This window comes from Lithobates pipiens, unplaced genomic scaffold (genome assembly GCF_037356315.1).
Source record: "Lithobates pipiens isolate NorthernLeopardFrog02 unplaced genomic scaffold, aLitPip1_a1.2 Scaffold_23, whole genome shotgun sequence".
Classification (NCBI taxonomy): Eukaryota; Metazoa; Chordata; class Amphibia; order Anura; family Ranidae; genus Lithobates; species Lithobates pipiens.
In genome coordinates, this window is record NW_027507785.1 from 19,398,730 (window position 1) to 19,417,806 (window position 19,077).

At 46.8% G+C, this 19,077-nt stretch overlaps 1 protein-coding gene across 2 annotated transcripts in view; it reads left to right on the plus strand.

Moving 5' to 3' along the window:
* Positions 1-19,077, plus strand: part of LOC143927234 (transient receptor potential cation channel subfamily M member 2-like) — a 219,172-nt gene that overhangs the window by 30,602 nt on the left and 169,493 nt on the right. For both annotated transcript variants that reach the window (XM_077451231.1, XM_077451230.1), the window contains exons 2-5: positions 3,067-3,272; positions 11,261-11,343; positions 16,712-16,871; positions 17,192-17,372. In XM_077451231.1, coding sequence (XP_077307357.1) covers positions 3,105-3,272; positions 11,261-11,343; positions 16,712-16,871; positions 17,192-17,372 — 592 coding nt within the window. In that variant the 5' untranslated portion in view covers positions 3,067-3,104. The remainder of the gene's footprint in view (positions 1-3,066; positions 3,273-11,260; positions 11,344-16,711; positions 16,872-17,191; positions 17,373-19,077) is intronic.

The window sequence follows — 19,077 nt, forward strand, 5'->3', positions numbered from 1 at the left end:
GCAGATCGGCTCGTAGAGGCACAGTCACGTACTTGTATGGCATTTTTCCGAGCAGCGGCGGCCGGTCCATATAGGAGCACAGGGGTGTCACCCCCCCCCCCCACTCTCTATGTGGGGCGATGGACGCATAAAGTTCTACAAGGTTTTTATTTTATTTTTTGAAGCACATGATTAGAGCCGGAGGCTCTAATTGGCTTCAAAAAGGTTGGGCTCGGGGCTCTAATTGGCTTCAAAAAGGTTGGGCTTGGGGCACAGAGCACTTCGCCCTGAGCCAATCCGGTTTTAGGACCCGCTTCCTGTCCTGATTGTCCTGATTGGCCCAGGAGAAGAAGCAGGAAGACAATAGCGAATGTTGGTTCACTAAGTGAAGCAACATTCGCTATTGTCTTCCTGCTTCTTCTTCCGGGCCAATCAGGACAAGAAGCGGGTCCTAAGACCGGATTGGCTGGGAGGAGAAGCGATGGGATTAGCCAGGAGGAGAAACCTGGGAAGCCGCCAAAGCCGTCTGTGACCTGGATGGGGTAAGTGCTGGGCTGGTGATTGGGCAAGCCGGCTGGGGGTTGGGGGTTTGCTTGCCGCCCCTCCCAAAAAAATGTAGCACCAGCCGCCACTGCTTCTGAGTCCGCTTGCACATGCTGTGCTGTAATTTGCTGCAGCACAAGCCGGTCAGTGGGTCCCAGCCAGTGATTTAAGGCTGGGATCGGCTGAGTGAATGACAGAAGAGAGCCCTGTGTGAGTAAACAACACAGGGCTCTCTACAGACAGCAGTGATGTGCTGTTGTTTTTTTTTCTCCCCCACTCAGCACATTGCTGAGTAAAATCATCACACAGTACACACACTATACATTATTAGTCTCACGTTTAGCCCCTTGATCACCCCAGATGTTAACCCCTTCCCAGCCAGCAGGGCTGCTGTTAGAAATCACGGGGGTCCCATACAGCCTACCTGACAGGGCCACCCCCAGCTGAAAGTGATGAGAACCTAGATTTATCAGTCCCTTTCTCTACAGTCTCACCAGCTCAGATAAATGAATAGGAAACGCTCTGAGGCTTCCTGCTCATTCAAAAAATGAAGCATAGTAAGCACTGTTTACTGTGCTTCAGTGATGAATGGACACAGGAATGGTTGTTACCACTCACTCACTGTTGTTCATTCAGGAAGGGAAGTTGACCTCACCCCTTAACTATTTAAGACCTGTAAGACGGTGGAGCGGGCAGGCGGCAGGAGCCTTCAACGAGACCGGAGGGTTTCTTTTTTTGGGTCGGTAGTGGCGGCGGGCATCGTCATTAATTATGGATCTACACCGGGGGGTTTGGTGGGGCCGGACATTTTTTTATTTTTTTTTAATAAAGTACTTGCCAAAACTCTTGTTGTGGTTTTATTTACTTAAAATTTTTTTGTGAATGAGAAGGGGTACTATGTACTCCTACTCAATCACATAGGGGAGTGGCTGGGATCTGGGGGCCCCCTTGTTAAAGGGGCTTCCAGATTCCGATAAGCCACCCGCCGGCAGACCCCCACAACCACTGGCCAGGGATTTGGGGAAGAGGCCCTTTTCCCCATCTGGTGTAGATTCTGGAGAGGACCCCATGCTGGGTTTTTTTTCAGAATTTTTCACTTCTGACATTCTTTTATTTGCATTTCAGCTGTCAGTGGGGAAGCAGCTGACAGCTGATGAGTAAGCGGTTGTTAACTAGTTCCCGACTGTACGTCGGCAGAATGGCACGGGCAGGCATATTGGTGTTCAGGTACGTCCATTTTTAAATGCTGCCCTGCCATCGCGTGGCGGTCGGGACCCTCGTGAGTCCAGTTGCGGGTCCCATGGGCCCGATCGCCGCGGGGATACCTGTCATCTTCTCACAGGGCGGCTGAACTGGGAGATGCCGTTGTAAACAGCGTCTCCCCATTCTGCCTAGCAACAAGTGACGCTGATCTCTGCTCCATATGATTGGAGCAGAGATCAGTGTTGACTAAAACAAAGCCCAGCCCCCCACAGTTAGTAACACGCCCCTAGCAACACTTAACCCCTACACTGCCACCCACTGGTTAACCCCTTCGCTGCCAGTGTCATTTATACAGGAATCACTGCATTTGTATAGCATTGATTGTTGTATAAATGACAATGGTCCCAAAAATGTGTCAAAAATGTCTGATGTGTCCGCCACAATGTCGCAGTCACAATAAAAATCACTGATCACCGCCATTACTAGTAAAAAAAAAATATTAATAAAAATGCCATAAAACTATCCCCTATTTTGTAAACGCTATAACTTTTGCGCAAACCAATCAATAATCGCTTATTGCGATTTTTTTTACCAAAAATATGTAGAAGAATACGGATCATCCTAAACTGAGGGAAAAAAATGTTTTTTTATATATTTTTGGGGGATATTTATTATAACAAAAAGTAAACAAAATTTGGCGTTTTTTTCAAAATTGTCGCTTTATTTTTGTTTATAGCGCAAAAACTAAAAACCGCAGAGGTGATCAAATACCACCAAAAGAAAGCTCTATTTGTGAGGAAAAAAAGGGCGTCCATTTTGTTTGGGAGCCACGTTGCATGACCGCGCAATTGTCAGTTAAAGCGACGCAGTGCCGAATCGCAAAAAGTGGTCTGGTCTTAAGCCAGCAAAATGGTCCGGGGCTGAAAGTGGTTAAGGACACTGCAGACAGCTTCCCGTCCTGTTCCTTAACAACCAGCTATTCTTCACACAGAATTCAAACCGGTCGATCATTTTTCCACCGATCCGAATTTGAATTGTTCTGAAAAATTGGAATTCGTTAGAAAATCAATAAACAAAATGAAATGAAGCTAAACAAATACAAACCAATTGAATCATCGAAAAAAAAAAAAAATTGTAACATAACTAATCTATCCAAAACGAAACAAAACAAATGTTTCCGTTCTGCACATGTCCAGTATGAAGGGACTATATGAAAGAATGAATGAAAAGAATGGCTTTCCCCCCAATCGATGGAGCCTTTATTTTAGCCTCTATTGCTCTTTTGCCCATCTGGTGCCTCTAATCTGTTTCCCTAATTTGCCCTCATCTGTTTCCTTTCAGAACGACATCCCTAGTTGGGATTCAAAGAAAAACAAATAATGGGGAATACAAAAAGTAAAGCCAATGGAAAGGATCAAGTGGATGGCATACAGCATCACCTCCAAGCCAACTTACATCAGGCCAATTTACGATCCCCTTACCGACCCATGACTGCTGATGCCAAGAAAAAGAAGAAGACTACCCCACTTGTTCTGGATGGAGCCAAGGTTTGACACATCATTATAAAAAAAAAAAAAAAAAAAACAAGGAATATCTCAGAAACTTAACTCTAACTACAGTATTCATATTTAAAACCCAGCTCTAGTCGAAAATGTTTATTTTTGCATGAAGCAGGGAGGGATTAGAGCCTCTATCATTTTTTTTATATTGGCGTCTGTATCCCCACTGGTTACATTTTCCCGTACTAATAAGACGGGATGTTCTGACCTATTAGGAGGGAGCCCACTCCTTAATAGGTAATAGCATAATCTATTGAAAAGATTCCATCAGTAACATCATTTTAATCCAGAATATATATCAATATCCATTATTCTAGATTTATTTTCCCATTACCATCTTCAAGTTTTCATTTTTTACTTAAAGGGGTTGTAAAGGTTTTTTTTTTTTTTCTAAATAGGTTCCTTTAAGCTAGTGCATTGTTGGTTCACTTATCTTTCCTTTGATTTCCCTTCTAAATGCTTTTTTTCTTTGTTTTCTTTGTCTGAATTTCTCACTTCCTGTTCCTCCTCAGTAAGCTGTTCTGGCTGACTAACCACGGCTCGGATGATGGTGTGAAGTTTACTGAGGAGAAACAGGAAGTGAGATATTCAGACAAAGAAAAAAAACATTTAGAAGGGAAATCGAAGGAATAGGTAAAGTGAATCAACAATGCACTAGCTTAAAGCTTAAAGCTAAACCTATGTAGAAAATAAAAAATGAACCTTTACAACCCCTTTAATTTTTTAAAAGTGGCCATTGTTGGACTCTTTGACTCCTCTGAAGACTCTGTATAGATTTTCATCTCCTTCACCATTTACCCTTGTGTGACCTTCTTTCAATGCCACCCTTTCTCTACTTTGAATATTCTTAGCCCTTGTACACACGGTCGGACATTCCGACAACAAAATCCGTCAGATTTTGTCCGATGAATTTTGTCAGAAACTGGTGTTGCATACACACGGTCAGACAAAGTTGTCGGAAAATCCGATCGTACGTAATGTGACGACGTTATTTTGTTACGATGGGACTACGTTCAGCCTAGTAGCCAATAGCTTTGGTCTAGGAATTTGATCTGTGCATGCGTGGCACTTTGTCCGATCGGAATTCTCTACACACAATCGGACAAAGTCCGATCGGATCATGTTGTCGGAAAGTTTTATAGCCCAGCTCTAAAACTTTGTCCGTCGGATATTCCGACGGAAACAGTCCGATGGAGCCCACACACAGTAGGATTATCCGACAACACGGTCCGATCGGACATTTTCCGTCGGAATGTCCGACTGTGTGTACAAGGGCTTAGCGTTCTCTTCTCTTAATGTTGTTTCTCCATCTCTTTGGGCCTCCTCAATATGGTTTGTTCTCCTTGAGATTGTTTGCCTCCTCACCCCTGGCCATCTTTAACCACTTTCAGACCGGACCATTTTGCTGGTAAATGACCAGAGGTCTTTTTACACTTTGGCACTGCGCTGCTTTAACTGGTAATTGCGCGGTCATGCAATGTTGTACCCAAACAAAATTTGCGTCCTTTTCTTCCCACAAATAGAGCTTTCTTTTGATGGTATTTGATTGCCTCTGCGATTTTTATTTTTTGCGATATAAACGTAAAAAGACCGCAAATTTTGAAAAAAAATGATATTTTCTACTTTTTGTTATTAGAAAAATCCAATAAACTCAATTTTAGTCATACATTTAGGACAAAATGTATTCAGCCACATGTCTTTGGTAAAAAAAAAGTCAATAATTGTATATTTATTGGTTTGCGCAAAAGTTGTCACATCTACAAACTAAGGTACGTTTTCTGGAATTTACGCAGCTTTTAGTTTACGACTGCCTATCTCATTTCTTGAGGTGCTAAAATGACAGGGCAGTACAAAACCCCCCCAAATGACCCCATTTTGGAAAGTAGACCCCCTAAGGAAATTGATAAGAGGCATGTTGAGCCCATTGAATATTTTATTTTTTTGCCTCAAGCGATTGAATAATGACAAAAAAAAAATTTTTTTTTTTTTTTACACAAAGTTGTCACTAAATGATATATTGCTCACACATGCTATGGGCGTATGTGAAATGACACCCCAAAATAAATTCTGCTGCTTCTCCTGAGTACGGGGATACCACATATGTGGGACTTTTTGGGAGCCTAGCCGCGTACAGGGCCCCGAAAACCAAGAACCGCCTTCAGGCTTTCTAAGGGCGTAAATTTTTGATTTCACGCCTCACTACCTATTACAGTTTTGAAGGCCATAAAATGCCAAGATGGCACAAAACCCCCACAAATGACCCCATTTTAGAAAGTAGACACCCCAAGCTATTTGCTGAGAGGCATGTTGAGTCCATGGAATATTTTATATTTTGCCACAAGTTGCGGGAAAATTACAAACTTTTTTTTTTTTTTTTTTTTTTCACAAAGTTGTCACTAAATGATATATTGCTCATGCATGCCATGGGCATATGTGAAATGACACCCCAAAATAAATTCTGCTGCTTCTCCTGAGTACGGGGATACCACATATGTGGGACTTTTTGGGAGCCTAGCCGCGTACGGGGCCCCGAAAACCAAGCACCGCCTTCAGGCTTTCTAAGGGCGTAATTTTTTGAGTTCACTTCTCACTACCTATTACAGTTTTGAAGGCCATAAAATGCCAAGATGGCACAAAACCCCCACAAATGACCCCATTTTAGAAAGTAGACACCCCAAGCTATTTGCTGAGAGGCATGTTGAGTCCATGGAATATTTTATATTTTGCCACAAGTTGCGGGAAAATTACAAACTTTTTTTTTTTTTCACAAAGTTGTCACTAAATGATATATTGCTCACGCATGCCATGGGCATATGTGAAATGACACCCCAAAATAAATTCTGCTGCTTCTCCTGAGTACGGGGATACCACATATGTGGGACTTTTTGGGAGCCTAGCCGCGTACGGGGCCCCAAAAACCAAGCACCGCCTTCAGGCTTTCTAAGGGCGTTACAGTTTTGAAGGCCATAAAATGCCAAGATGGCACAAACCCCCCCCCCCAAATGACCCCATTTTAGAAAGTAGACACCCCTAAATTTAGGGGTACACTAGTGAGACTAGGTAATAAATGGCGGGTGCCCTGAAACTATAAAAAAATAACTAACCAACCAGCGTCACCTGTAACAGTTATATGGTGATCACTGGTGAAAGGGTTAACTAGGGGGCAATCAGGGGGCTTTATGCGGTAGTATATGGGGGTCCCTGGCGCTATAAAAAGCTGCGGCGAACCTAAATACCTACCTGCCTAACTAGCGTCACCTGTGACACTAATACAGCGATCAGAAAAACGATCGCTTATTAGGCTGGGTTCACACTGGAGCGATGCGGGAACGCCACGAATGCGCGGCGGGTTCCCGCATCGCATGCCTCCCGGCGGCAGTTCACACTGCCCTATGCGAACTGCTGGGAGTGTCAGTGAAATGTTAATGACACCCCCAGATCAGTTCGCATATCGCAGTGCGATCTGCAAACTTGGATCGCATGGTGTGAACACCCATGCGATCCGATTCTGCTGCGGACCAAAAAAAGGGTCCCGTGCGAGTTTGCGGCGGGTGCGGCGGGTGCGACACGAATTCAGCCATACTATCTGTATAGCTGAACTCGAATCGCACAGAGATCGGATGTGATTTGCACTGCAGTGCGGTGCGAATCACATCCGTTCTCATAAACCGCTGCAATGTGAACCCAGCCTTAGTGACACTGGCGACGGGGGGTGATCACGGGGTTAAACCTTTATTGGGGGGGTTAGGGGGGTACCTTAGAACTAAAGGGGGCTAACCCTAACTGCCCTAACAGTTATTAGTCACAAATGACACCTGCCGGGTGATCAGGGGGTTAAACCTTTATTAGGTAATAAATGGCGGGTGCCCTGAAACTATAAAAAAATAACTAACCAACCAGCGTCACCTGTAACAGTTATATGGTGATCACTGGTGAAAGGGTTAACTAGGGGGCAATCAGGGGGCTTTATGCGGTAGTATATGGGGGTCCCTAGCGCTATAAAAAGCTGCGGCGAACCTAAATACCTACCTGCCTAACTAGCGTCACCTGTGACACTAATACGGCGATCAGAAAAATGATCGCTTATTAGGCTGGGTTCACACTGGAGCGATGCGGAAACGCCGCGAATCCGCGGCGGGTTCCCGCATCGCATGCCTCCCGGCGGCAGTTCACACTGCCCTATGCGAACTGCTGGGAGTGTCAGTGAAATGTTACTGACACCCCCAGATCAGTTCGCATATCGCAGTGCGATCTGCAAACTCGGATCGCATGGTGTGAACACCCATGCGATCCGATTCTGCTGCGGGCCAAAAAAAGGGTCCCGTGCGAATTTGCGGCGGGTGCGGCGGGTGTGGCGGGTGCGGCGGGTGCGGCGAATGGCTGAACTCGAATCGCACAGAGATCGGATGTGATTTGCACTGCAGTGCGGTGCGAATCACATTCGTTCTCATAAACCGCTGCAATGTGAACCCAGCCTTAGTGACACTGGCGACGGGGGGTGATCACGGGGTTAAACCTTTATTGGGGGGGTTAGGGGGGTACATTAGAACTAAAGGGGGCTAACCCTAACTGCCCTAACAGTTATTACAGTCACAAATGACACCAATGCAAAAAAAAAAAAAAAAAATGACATTGGTGTCACTGTGACTGGGGGGCAGGGGTAATTGGGGGGGTGATCGGGGGGTAAAGGGGGGGTGTGAGTGTGCCTGGCATGTTCTACTGTGTGTGGGATGTGTTGGTGCAACTCACTGATCCGCTCTCCTCCGTGTCGGAACGAAAAATACCGACACGGAGGAGAGAATACATCACTTCCTCTCCTGTGTTTACATTACAGGAGAGGAAGTGATGTCACCGGGGATTTCCATTCGTCGGGAGCGATCGCGAGGGGGTGGCCATGAATGAATGGCCGTCCCCTCGTCCGGGATCGCTCCCGAACGAAAACCGACCGCCGCAGGCACCGGGCGGGGGCCCGATCGGGCCCCCGACCCGCGGGAGGCAAAACACGTACATCTACGTGCTTATGCCTGCCCGTGCCATTCTGATGACGTACATCGGCGTTAGGCGGTCGGCAAGTGGTTAACATGGTGTGCCTTCTCCTTTCTGGCCCTGTTTGACATAGCATGCCCTTTGGTCCCCTTTGAGCTGGCTGGTCTTCTTTTCTATGGCCCTTCTCAAGCTGATATACTTGCCCTACTCCCTCTCTCCAATTGTGTGTCATCTCTTTGCTTTTTCCACCTTTGAGCCTCTGTGTCCCCTTTATATGATTTTTTTTAGTCTCTTTTATCCTTCCCTTTACCCCCATCAAGCATTATATACCTAACTCCAGAGGCATAGCGTGAAGCTTGTGGGCCCGATGCAAAATTTGACCTGGACCCCCCCCCCCCCCACTACCACCCACCACATCCGCCGTGTGCAGATACACCCACCGCACGCCAAGATACTCAACGTGGCTTAAGAGTTTAGAGTTCCCAGAGTTCCTTCTTACATTAGAGGATAGGCATGTACTGGCCATCGGGACTACTGGAAGTTTTCCGGTGGGCCGATGACTCAGTGGGCCACTCTGATGTTAGGGGGCTGGTGATGGGACACTCTGATGTAAGGGGGTGCTGATGGGCCACTCTGATGTTAGGGGGCTGGTGATGGGACACTTTGATGTAAGGGGGTGCTGATGGGACACTCTGATGTAAGGGGGTGCTGATGGGCCACTCTGATGTTAGGGGGCTGGTGATGGGACACTTTGATGTAAGGGGGTGCTGATGGGACACTCTGATGTAAGGGGGTTGCTGATGGGACACTCTGATGTAAGGGGGCTGGTGATGGGACACTCTGATGTAAGGGGTGCTGATGGGACACTCTGATGTAAGGGTTGCTGATGGGACACTCTGATGTAAGGGGGTGCTGATGGGACACTCTGATGTAAGGGGGTGCTGATGGGATACTCTGATGTAAGGGTTGCTGATGGGACACTCTGATGTAAGGGGGTGCTGATGGAACACTGATGTAAGGGGGTGCTGATGGGACACTCTGATGTAAGGGGTGCTGATGGGACACTCTGATGTAAGGGTTGCTGATGGGACACTCTGATGTAAGGGGGTGCTGATGGGACACTCTGATGTAAGGGAGCTGCTGATGGGACACTCTGATGTAAGGGGGCTGCTAATGGGACACTCTGATGTAAGGGGGTGCTGATGGGACACTCTGATGTAAGGGGCTGCTGATGGGACACTCAAAATGTAAGTGGGCCAGTCGCGATGAAGCCCAGGGCCAAATTTCTGTCCCAGTCCAGCCCTGTTAGAGGACAGGGATCATCCCTGGAGAATCAGAGGACAGGGCCCCTGGCAGGTCATTTGGCAGAGCTCCTTTCCCATTCCAGCACTGTAAACAGCTCCTCCTCCCTACAATACATAGGGCTGCAATCACATTCCTTTACACACAGGCTATCAGCCTTCGCAGGGTGGATCTGGGATTTATGTTACCATTCTGACCTGTGAAATTCTCTGGTCGGGACAGCAGTGTAGTTGCAGTAGGCAGATACACCCTGTGAAGATCATGGCTAACTGGCTGTGCTGTAAAGGAATGTGATTTCATCCCTGCGGAGGAGGAGCAGTATAAAATGCTGTACTGGGAAAGAAGATCAGCAGCGGGCATAGCTTCCAGGGCTGAGGGGGTGGTCATAGGGCTTTGGGGGGCGAAACTTAGATATGGGGGGAAAAGCCATGTGACATGAAATCTGGAGCCTGAAGGCCCTCAGGTGCCCCTCAGGAGGTGTTAGGGGATTTTTGGTTTAGCAATTTCTGAAGGTTTCTTGGTCAGTGTTGGCAGGTGTTGGGGGAAGGTCACCTCCCCGAGGTGTGTGTCTTTTCCCAGTTGTCAGGGAAGTTGGGTAAGCAGACATCTCTGGGTGGGGGGTACAGAGAATCCCAGCTGGTGACTTGGAGACACTGAGCAGTGTCTTACCTCACCAGTGACATCGGTCCCATCGTGGCTACAGGACGGCACTCTCCTCCTCTTGCCTCGCTGAGCTTGGTTACCATTCCATGTTGCCAGTACACAGCACAGATACTTCCCCATCCTGGGCTGTTCTCACCCCATACTCCTCTCCATTCAGGAAATGGATCACAGCTTCTCCCCAACCAATAAGAACAGAGGGGTGTGGACTATGAAAGGCAAAGTGGAAGCCCAGTACTGGAGCGTGGCTCTGGGGCCCTAGGACAGATTGGAGATGGACTTTGTGGATGATATGATAATATGACAGGGAGGCTGCAGGGGCGCCCTGGAGCTAGGAGCGGGTTGCGATTGTGACCCCTGCAACTCCTTATGCTACGCCCATGCCTAACTCTCTATCTCCTCTTGCCTGTTCCTTCTTGAGATGCTGTTTCTCTTCTCTATGTCCCCATTCGAGCGGGAGTCACTGTTCATGGCACACGGCTCTGAAGGAATGGCACTTTTATGCCATTTCTTCAGAGCGCATGCGCCAGTAACATCACCGGCGGCTTCAAAAGTAAATATCTCCTAAACCGTGCATGTTTAGGAGATATTTAATGTACCTCTAGGTAAGTGTTATTACAGGCTTACCTATAGGAAAAAATAAGCCAGCCGAGTTTAGGCCCACCTTAACTGATGTTTCTACCTCTCTCTGACTTCTCTTGAGCTTGTTTGCCACTTTCTTTCAGCTGGTGTGTCTTTCTCTCTCTGGCCCTCCTTGAGCTCGTGTGTCACCTCCTTTGTGGCTCTGTTGAGCTGATGTCACCTACTGGTGTATCTTCTCTATTTTGACCCTCACCTTTCTCACCTGTCTCCTTTCTGGTCCTTTTCGATCTTCTTTAGTCCTCCCTTTCTTTGTTTTTTTTTATCAAACTTGTGTTTCTTCTATGCTCTGTCCATTCTGTGTTTGTCCGTTTCTGTGAAGCCTTTTTTCTTCTCTGACAATCAGAATGTTCTTTGTTGCCCTCAAATGTGCTATCATTCATTTACAGATTGGTGACCTTAATTCCTGGGTTTCAAAGCATATTAAGAAAAAAGAGTGTGTGGTTTTCATCCCACAAGACTCTAGCAATGGGTAAGTACATCACCTGTAGAAGAGTTCTTTAGGTTTTTTGGAACATTTTGGTTGGAAGTGATAAAAGATATCAATCGGTGTGTTTAATTGCAAACAACAGGAGGCCTACTCTTTAAAGTGGATGTAAACCCTCACATATACCCAGTGAAGTGAACAGCCTCAGATGATACACAGAGATGAAACAAATCCTCCTACATAAGTTTTAATATCTGCTGCCTTTAGCTTTATATAGCTTTATATACTGTTTAGAATGTGCACATAGTGTTAGAGATTTTCTCTTCCTCATTTAGCGGTAGCAGAGTAGTGTTGGATCACAGCCGATTGGAGGAAAGGCACACACTCCCCTCTACATAGGCAGAGACTTTCAGAGCTGTCCTGTGAGTAGAGCAGCTCTCTGCTAATCGATTTATAGCACCCACCCTGACACAAACTTCAGGCTGGTTTTATCTTCTGAGAACTTGTCAGAGGCTGATAACAGAAGAACAGAGCAGGAGAAAGCCACGGGACTTAGTGCTTTGAAGCGAGATAAGAAAACACTACAGCAGTGGCGGCTGGTGGTATTTTTGGGGGGGGGGGGTGGCAAACAGTGAACCCGCAGCCTCCCCCCTCCCAGTCGGGTTGGTTGTTTGGTGCACTTACCCCATCCACAGGCAGTTTCCCCTGCTCTCCTCCGTGGGCATCTCTGCGGCGGGCATCAAGAGCAGCTTCTCCTTCCCCTACTGAGTGGGTTTCGTCTCCTCCCTCCATGACGGTGGCCAATCCGAATACTTCTCCTTTCAGCCAATCGGGTGACAGGTCTCAAGACCCGCTTCTTGATTGGCCAGGAGGAGGATCAGTGTTACAATAGTGAATGTTCATTTGCTATCTTAACACACCTGGGTGGGCACCGTTCGCATTCTCTGCGCCCCGAGCCCACAATATTTTGAAGTCTATTAGAGCCTCTGGCTCTAATCGCTGCTTCAAAAAAACTCCCCCCCGGCATTGGAATTCATGCATCCAGCTTCCTGAAAGGGGCCAGATGCATGGATGGGGGGACGGGTCACCTCTGCACTTTAGATATATGTGCCCAGCTCAAGTTTCATGTATCGGGTTTACATCCACTTTAACCCTTCCGCTGCCAGAGCCGTTTTTGCATTTTTTGCACACATGCTTAAAAAAATAATTTTAAGCCTGAAGATTACATACCCCCCCCCCCTCAAAAAAAAAAAAATATTATATATTTTATAAAAGCAGACATCCTAGAGAATAAATTAGTGGTTGTGCCGATTTTTTTGTCACACAATATTACCACACAGGTCGAGGAAACACAAAATGTCAGTAAAAGAGGAGGTTGCACTGATTAAAGAAATACCCAACATGTCGAATATTAAAGTGATTGCAAAGTCTAGTTTTCTTTCCTATTGTCAGGTCACCTTAAGGCGAGGTGACAGGTGCACATACCGTAGGGATCCGGAGTGCACCGCAAGGTTATGGACCCTACGGCTGACTGCTGCAGACGGGGGACAGATCCCACTGGGGTTAGAGCGTAAGATTCCCTGGGGCGCGGAGTCTAAGAGCCAGCAGGTGTTCACCAGCGCCTCTGGTGGTGAGGATGGACTTGGCTGCAACTGGCTCCAGGTCGCGACCCCCAGGGTCCCCCAGCTCAGACCCACAGTAGGCAACAGGAGGATAGGGATGGTGAGGGACAAAGCCAAGGTCGGGGCCACAAGCAGACAAGAATAGTCGGGGACACGCCAAAAGGTCAGGATCACAGGCAAACAGGGATAGTCAAAGACACGCCAAAGTCGGTAACGGAAACCAGTAGCAGAGCACATGGCATGAAACAGGAAGCTAACTCACAAAGGTTGATCAGCAGGGTTGGCCGGCAGTGCACAGGTTAATATAGAGCTCTCTGATAGGAACTAGGGTGGAGCCATGCCAGAGGATGGATTATAAAAGCAGTCAGGTGAGGGTCGGCTGGTCTCTAGAAATGAACACATGGAGACAGGTAAGCAGACGAACTCTATTGCATAACCATGACACCTATAAAATAAGAAACTGTTCAGTTGCAGTTGGTTTTGCACAGAGCAGCTCGGATCCTCCTCTTCTCTGGTCCCTCTTCGCTGCTCCTGGCCCCTCCCTCCTGTTCAGTGCCCCCACAACAAGCCGCTTGCTATGGGGGCACCTGAGCCCAGTCACAGCTCCTTGTGTCCATTCAGACACGGTGCCCCACGTCCTGGCCCCGTCCCCTCTCTCCCCTGATTGACTAGTTGACTTTGATTGACAGCGCCATTGGCTGCCGCTACTGTGTCTCAGCCAATCAGTGGGGAGAATCATGGACGGCTGAGACGCTCGTGGACATCGCTGGACAGAGAGGGACCTCAGGAAAGTGTTAAGGGGGATGCTACATACAGAAGGCTTTTTATCTTAATGCATAGAATGCATTAAGATTAAAAAACTTTCTGCCTTTACAACTACTTTAAATTTCTGTGTGCCTGTGAAATGGTGACAAAGTTCAGTACCCTATATTTTCTATAGGCAACACTTTACAAGCCCCCTATAGGTCATCAGTTTAGTGTTTTACGGAGGAGGTCTAGTGATAGAAATATTGCTCTCACTCCAGCATGTGCATATGTAACATGTGTATCGCAATCAGCGGTTTCATATTTAGGCACCCCGACCCATGACTTTATGTTTGTACATGTGCACTGTATATGTTGGGGTGGGGGGCCTCCAAAAAATTTTTGGGGGGGTTTATGTGCTTGGGTGTAACTTTTTTACAATGAAATATTTTTTTTTCTACTTCACTTTTTTTTTTTCATCACATGGGGGACAGAAAGTTCCCTATGTGATGATTTTTTATGACAGGTTCTCTTTAAGGAAACGTCCAGAATCCAAGACTCCGGATGTCTCCCCTGTGCTCCACTGAATGTAATGCAATGCAGATCACTTTGAATTACATTCTTTCCTGGCCATGCTCAGACACCGAGAGGTGGACCCGGAAGTGACGTCAAAGTGCTTTCATGGTCTGCTCCCTCCCCTCTACCTGGTGGCACCTGCTTTGTCAGTCCCAGGCCTACAGATGGGCAAGTGGAGCCTGGGATACATGGCGGGGCCGTGAGCCATTACCAGGGGTGCATGGAAGTAATCGGCAGCAGCACAGGCTCCGGGAATGTGTGTTATACCCCTCACTGCCAGGTCCGTATGACTTGGCAGCGGAAGGGTTAAAGCTTCATTACTACATATTATTATTATTATCATTATTATTATTATACACGATTTATATAGCACCAACAGATTACGCAGCGCTTTACAATGTATAGGGGGGGCAACACAATTACAGTATGGTTCAATACAAAAGGTACAGGAGGGCCCGGCTCATAGAGCTTACATTCTAAAAGGGAGGGGGTGGTGGTACAAAAGGTAATAGCTGCAGAGAATGATTTGATGGGGGTGGCTCGGGGACAGTTGCTAGGTGGGTGTGGGATAGGCTTTCCTGAATAAATGCATTTTTGAGGGATCTCCTAAAGGTGGACAGGGTAGGGGCTGATCGGACAGACTGGGACAGGGAGTTCCAGAGGATGGGAGAGGCTCTGGAGAAGCCTTGAAGGTGAGCATGGGAGGAGGTAACAAGGGAGCTAGAAAGCAGGGGGTCCTGGGAGGAGCGGAGGGGACAATTTGGGCGATATCTGCAAATGTGGTTGGTGATGTAGCTGGCGGCGATGTTGTGGATGGCTTTGTATGTTATGGTTAGTGTTTTGAATTTTACACAGTGGGGTAGGGGAAGCCAGTGAAGGGATTGGCAGAGAGGGGCGGCAGTCATAGATCGATTAGTGGGGTGTATTAGTCTAGCAGCAGAATTCATAATAGACTGATGGGTGGATAGTGTGCTTAAGGGTAGGTCATTAAGGAGAGCGTTGCAGTAGTCAAGGAGGGAAATAATCGAGGAGTGAATATGTTGCTTTGGGTGTCATTAGTCAGGAAGGGTTGAATTCTGGAGATGTTGCGGAGGTGAAGGCATCAGGATTTAGCCAGTGATTGGATATGAGGGCTGAAGGAGAGGTCAGAGTCAAGGATTACACCCAGGACCCTGGCATGTGTGGTGGGACCAGTGGTTGTGTTGTTGATATTAATGGTGAAGTCACAGGGGGGAGGGGATCGTGAAGGAGGAAATATAACAAGTTCAGTTTTAGAAAGATTGAGTTTGAGGGAGTAGTGTGACATCCATACTGATATGTCATTCAGTAAGTTTGAGATCTGTGAGGAGATCGAGGGGGTGAGTTGAGGAGTGGAGAGATAGATCTGGGTGTCGTCGGCATAGAGGTGGTATTGGAAGCCATGGGAGGTTATCAACTGGCCCAGGGAAGAGGTATAGAGTGAGAATAGGAGGGGCCCAAGGACAGAACCTTGGGGTACCCCAACAGAAAGAGGAAGGGGAGCGGAGGAGATGGAGTTGTGACACTGAAAGTGCACTTAGATAGGTAGGAGGAGAACCAGGAAAAAGCAGAATCACGGAGACCAAGGGAGTGTAATTTGCTGAGGAGGAGCAGGTGGTCAACTGTGTCAAAGGCAGCAGAGAGGTCTAAAAGTATGAGTATAGAGTATGAGTATGGAGTAGTGCCCATTTGGGTTTAGCAGTTAGTAGGTCATTGGTGAGTTTTAGTAGGGCAGTTTCAGTAGAATGTTGTGGGCGGAAGCCAGACTGTAGGGGGGTCGAGAAGGTTGTTGGTCATGGACAAGGCGTTCGATGAGCTTGGTGGCAAATGGGAGCAGCGAGATGGGTCTTAAGTTGTTCAAACAGGTGGGGTCTAGTGAGGGTTTTTTGAGTATGGGGGTAACCAGTACATGTTTGAGCAGGGAAAGAAAGGTTCCGGAAGAGAGGGTGAGGTGGAAGATGTGGAGTATGGAGTTGAGGATAGAGTGGGAAAGTGGTCGCAGTAACATATTACCTGATCTACTATACTATGCCGCCAATGTTTTGTCCCTTTAAATTCTTGGTTTGAACATCAAAGTCCTTTCAGCAAAAATCAATGGGGGTTATTTACGAAAGGCAAATCCACTTTGCACTGCAAGTGCACTTGGAAGTGCAGTCACTCTAAATCTAAGGGGTAGATCTGAAATGAGTGGAAGCTCTGCTGATTTTATCATCCAATCATGTGCAAGCTAAAATGCTGTTTTTTATTTTCCTTGCGTGTCCCCCTCGGATCTACAGCGACTTTACTTTCAAGTGCACTTTCAAGGCACTTGCAGTATCTTACAGAATTTTATGAATTCATAGTTTGTTTTGTCTTGTGGAATAGGTCTTCAGTGATGGGTTCAGTTTGTCCATTTAAATATAGCAATCAAAATTAGCTGGGAATATTTTATAGATTCTCTATTCCTCACTCAGGGAGACGTGCGGATGTGGTTACACCAGAGAATTCCATGACATCTCAAGTCCTGATGTACCACCTGAAACCAAGTGGGACCCTCATAAGCATGTCAAAGAATTCCCCAGCGATTCACATGGGGACATGACATTTACCGGAACCACCAGGACCTGGGCCAAGGTATATGAAACATTCTGAATTTCTCTATGAAGCTGAAAGCTTGTTGTGTGGTTAGGGACATACTGTATACAGCAGGGCCGGGACAAGGGGTGGGCGGCTGCCCTGGGCACAATGGTTTGTTGCAAGGATGGGGGTGCCCTGACCTTAACCCTAAGGGGCGGGGCACTGTTTGGCATCTTTGCCCTGGGCACTGGATGACCTTGTCCCAGCACTGGTATACAGTATAGGACTAGACTGCTGTTGACCACATTCTATCAGATTAAGGGTTGGGTTTTACACATCTTGCTTTATAAGTTACTTTAGGCTCTGTTTCTCAACAGTATGTGCGGGCGTCCTGCGACACTCATCCCAGAAGATTGTTTGAGTTGATGACAGAGCAGTGGGAGCTTCGTGTACCAAATCTTCTGATATCTGTAACAGGAGGAGCCAAAAATTTCAACATCAGTCCGAGGCTGAAGACTCAGTTCAGTCGGGGCCTTGTGAAGGCTGCACAAAGCACAGGTAATGGGCCTTCTACAATGACCACGTCATCACCTTTTGTTTCTTCTGTCCTCACTTTTAAGGCTTGGTAGAAACACTTTATAATCACAATTTGCAGTGGCTACTGTGCCTTGAAAAAGTATTCATACCCCTTGACATTTTTCACATTTTGTCATGTTACAATCAAAAATGTAAATATATTTTATTGGGATTTTATGTGATAGACCAACACAAAGTGGCACATAATTGTGAAGTGGAAGGAAAATGATTAATTTTTTTCAACACTTTTTACAAATAAATCTGTGAAAAGTGTGGGGGGTACATTTGTATGGCGCCCCCCGGAGTCAATACTTTGTGGAACCCCCTTTCTCTGCAATTACAGCTGCAAGTCTTTTTGGGGATGTCTCTACCAGCTTTGCACATCTAGAGAGTGATATTTCTGCCCATTCTTCTTTTCAAAATATCTCAAGCTCTGTCAGATTGGATGTAGAGCGTCTGTGAACAGCAGTTTTCAAGTCTTTCCACAGATTCTCAGATGGATTTAGGTCTGGACTTTGACTGGGCCATTCTAACACATCAATATGCTTTGATCTAAACCATTCCATTGTAGCTCTGGCTGTATGTTTCAGGTGGTTGTCCTGCTGGAAGGTGAACCTCCACCCCGGTCTCAAGTCTTTTACATACTCTAACAGGTTTTCTTCTAAGATTGTCCTGTATTTGGCTCCATCCATCTTCCCATCAACTCTGACCAGCTTCCCTGTCCCTGCTGAAGAAAATCATCCCCACAACATGATGCTGCCACCACCATGTCTCACAGTGGGGATGGTGAGTTCAGGGTGATGTGCAGTGTTAGTTTTCCGCCACACATAGCTTTTGCTTTTAGGCCAAAAAGTTGAATTTTGGTCTCATCTGACCAGATCACCTTCTTCCACATGCTTGCTGTGTCCTCCACATGGCTTCTCACAAACTGCAAACAGGACTTCTTATGGCTTTCTTCCACCAATGTCTTTCTTCTTGTCGCTCTTCCATAAAGACCAGTTTTGTGGAAAGCACAACTAAGCCCTTGTACACACGATCGGAGATTCCGTCGGAATGTGTCCGATCGGAGCGTTTTGTCAGATATTCCGGCTGTGTGTGGTCTGCATTGGACTGTTTCCGTCGGAATATCCGTCGGACCCAATTTTCCAACTTGCCGGAAATATTTTCCGACAAAATGCTCCGATCGGACATACTCCGATCATGTGTGGAGAATTCCGATCGGACAAAGTGCCACGCATGCTCAGATCAAATTCCTACATCAAAGCTATTGGCTACTAGCCTGAACGTAGTCCCGTCGTAACGAAATAACGTCATCACGTTCTGAACGATCGGATTTTCCGACAACTTCGTCCGACCGTGTGTATGCAACAGTTTCTGACAAAATCCGTCTGACAAAATCTGACGGACAAAATCCAACGGATTTGGTTGTCGGAATCTCTGATCGTGTATACAAGGGCTAATAGTTGTCCTGTGGACAGATTCTCCCCCCTGAGCTGTGGATCTCTGCAGCTCCTCCAGAGTTATCATGGACCTCCTGGTTGCTTCTTTGATGAATGCTTTCATTGCCCAGCTGGTCAGTTTAGGTGGGCGGCCATGTCTTTCTAGGTTTGTAGTTGTGCCATACTCTTTCCATTTTTGCATGATGGATTTAACAGTGCTCTGTGAGATGTTCAAAGCTTGGGATATT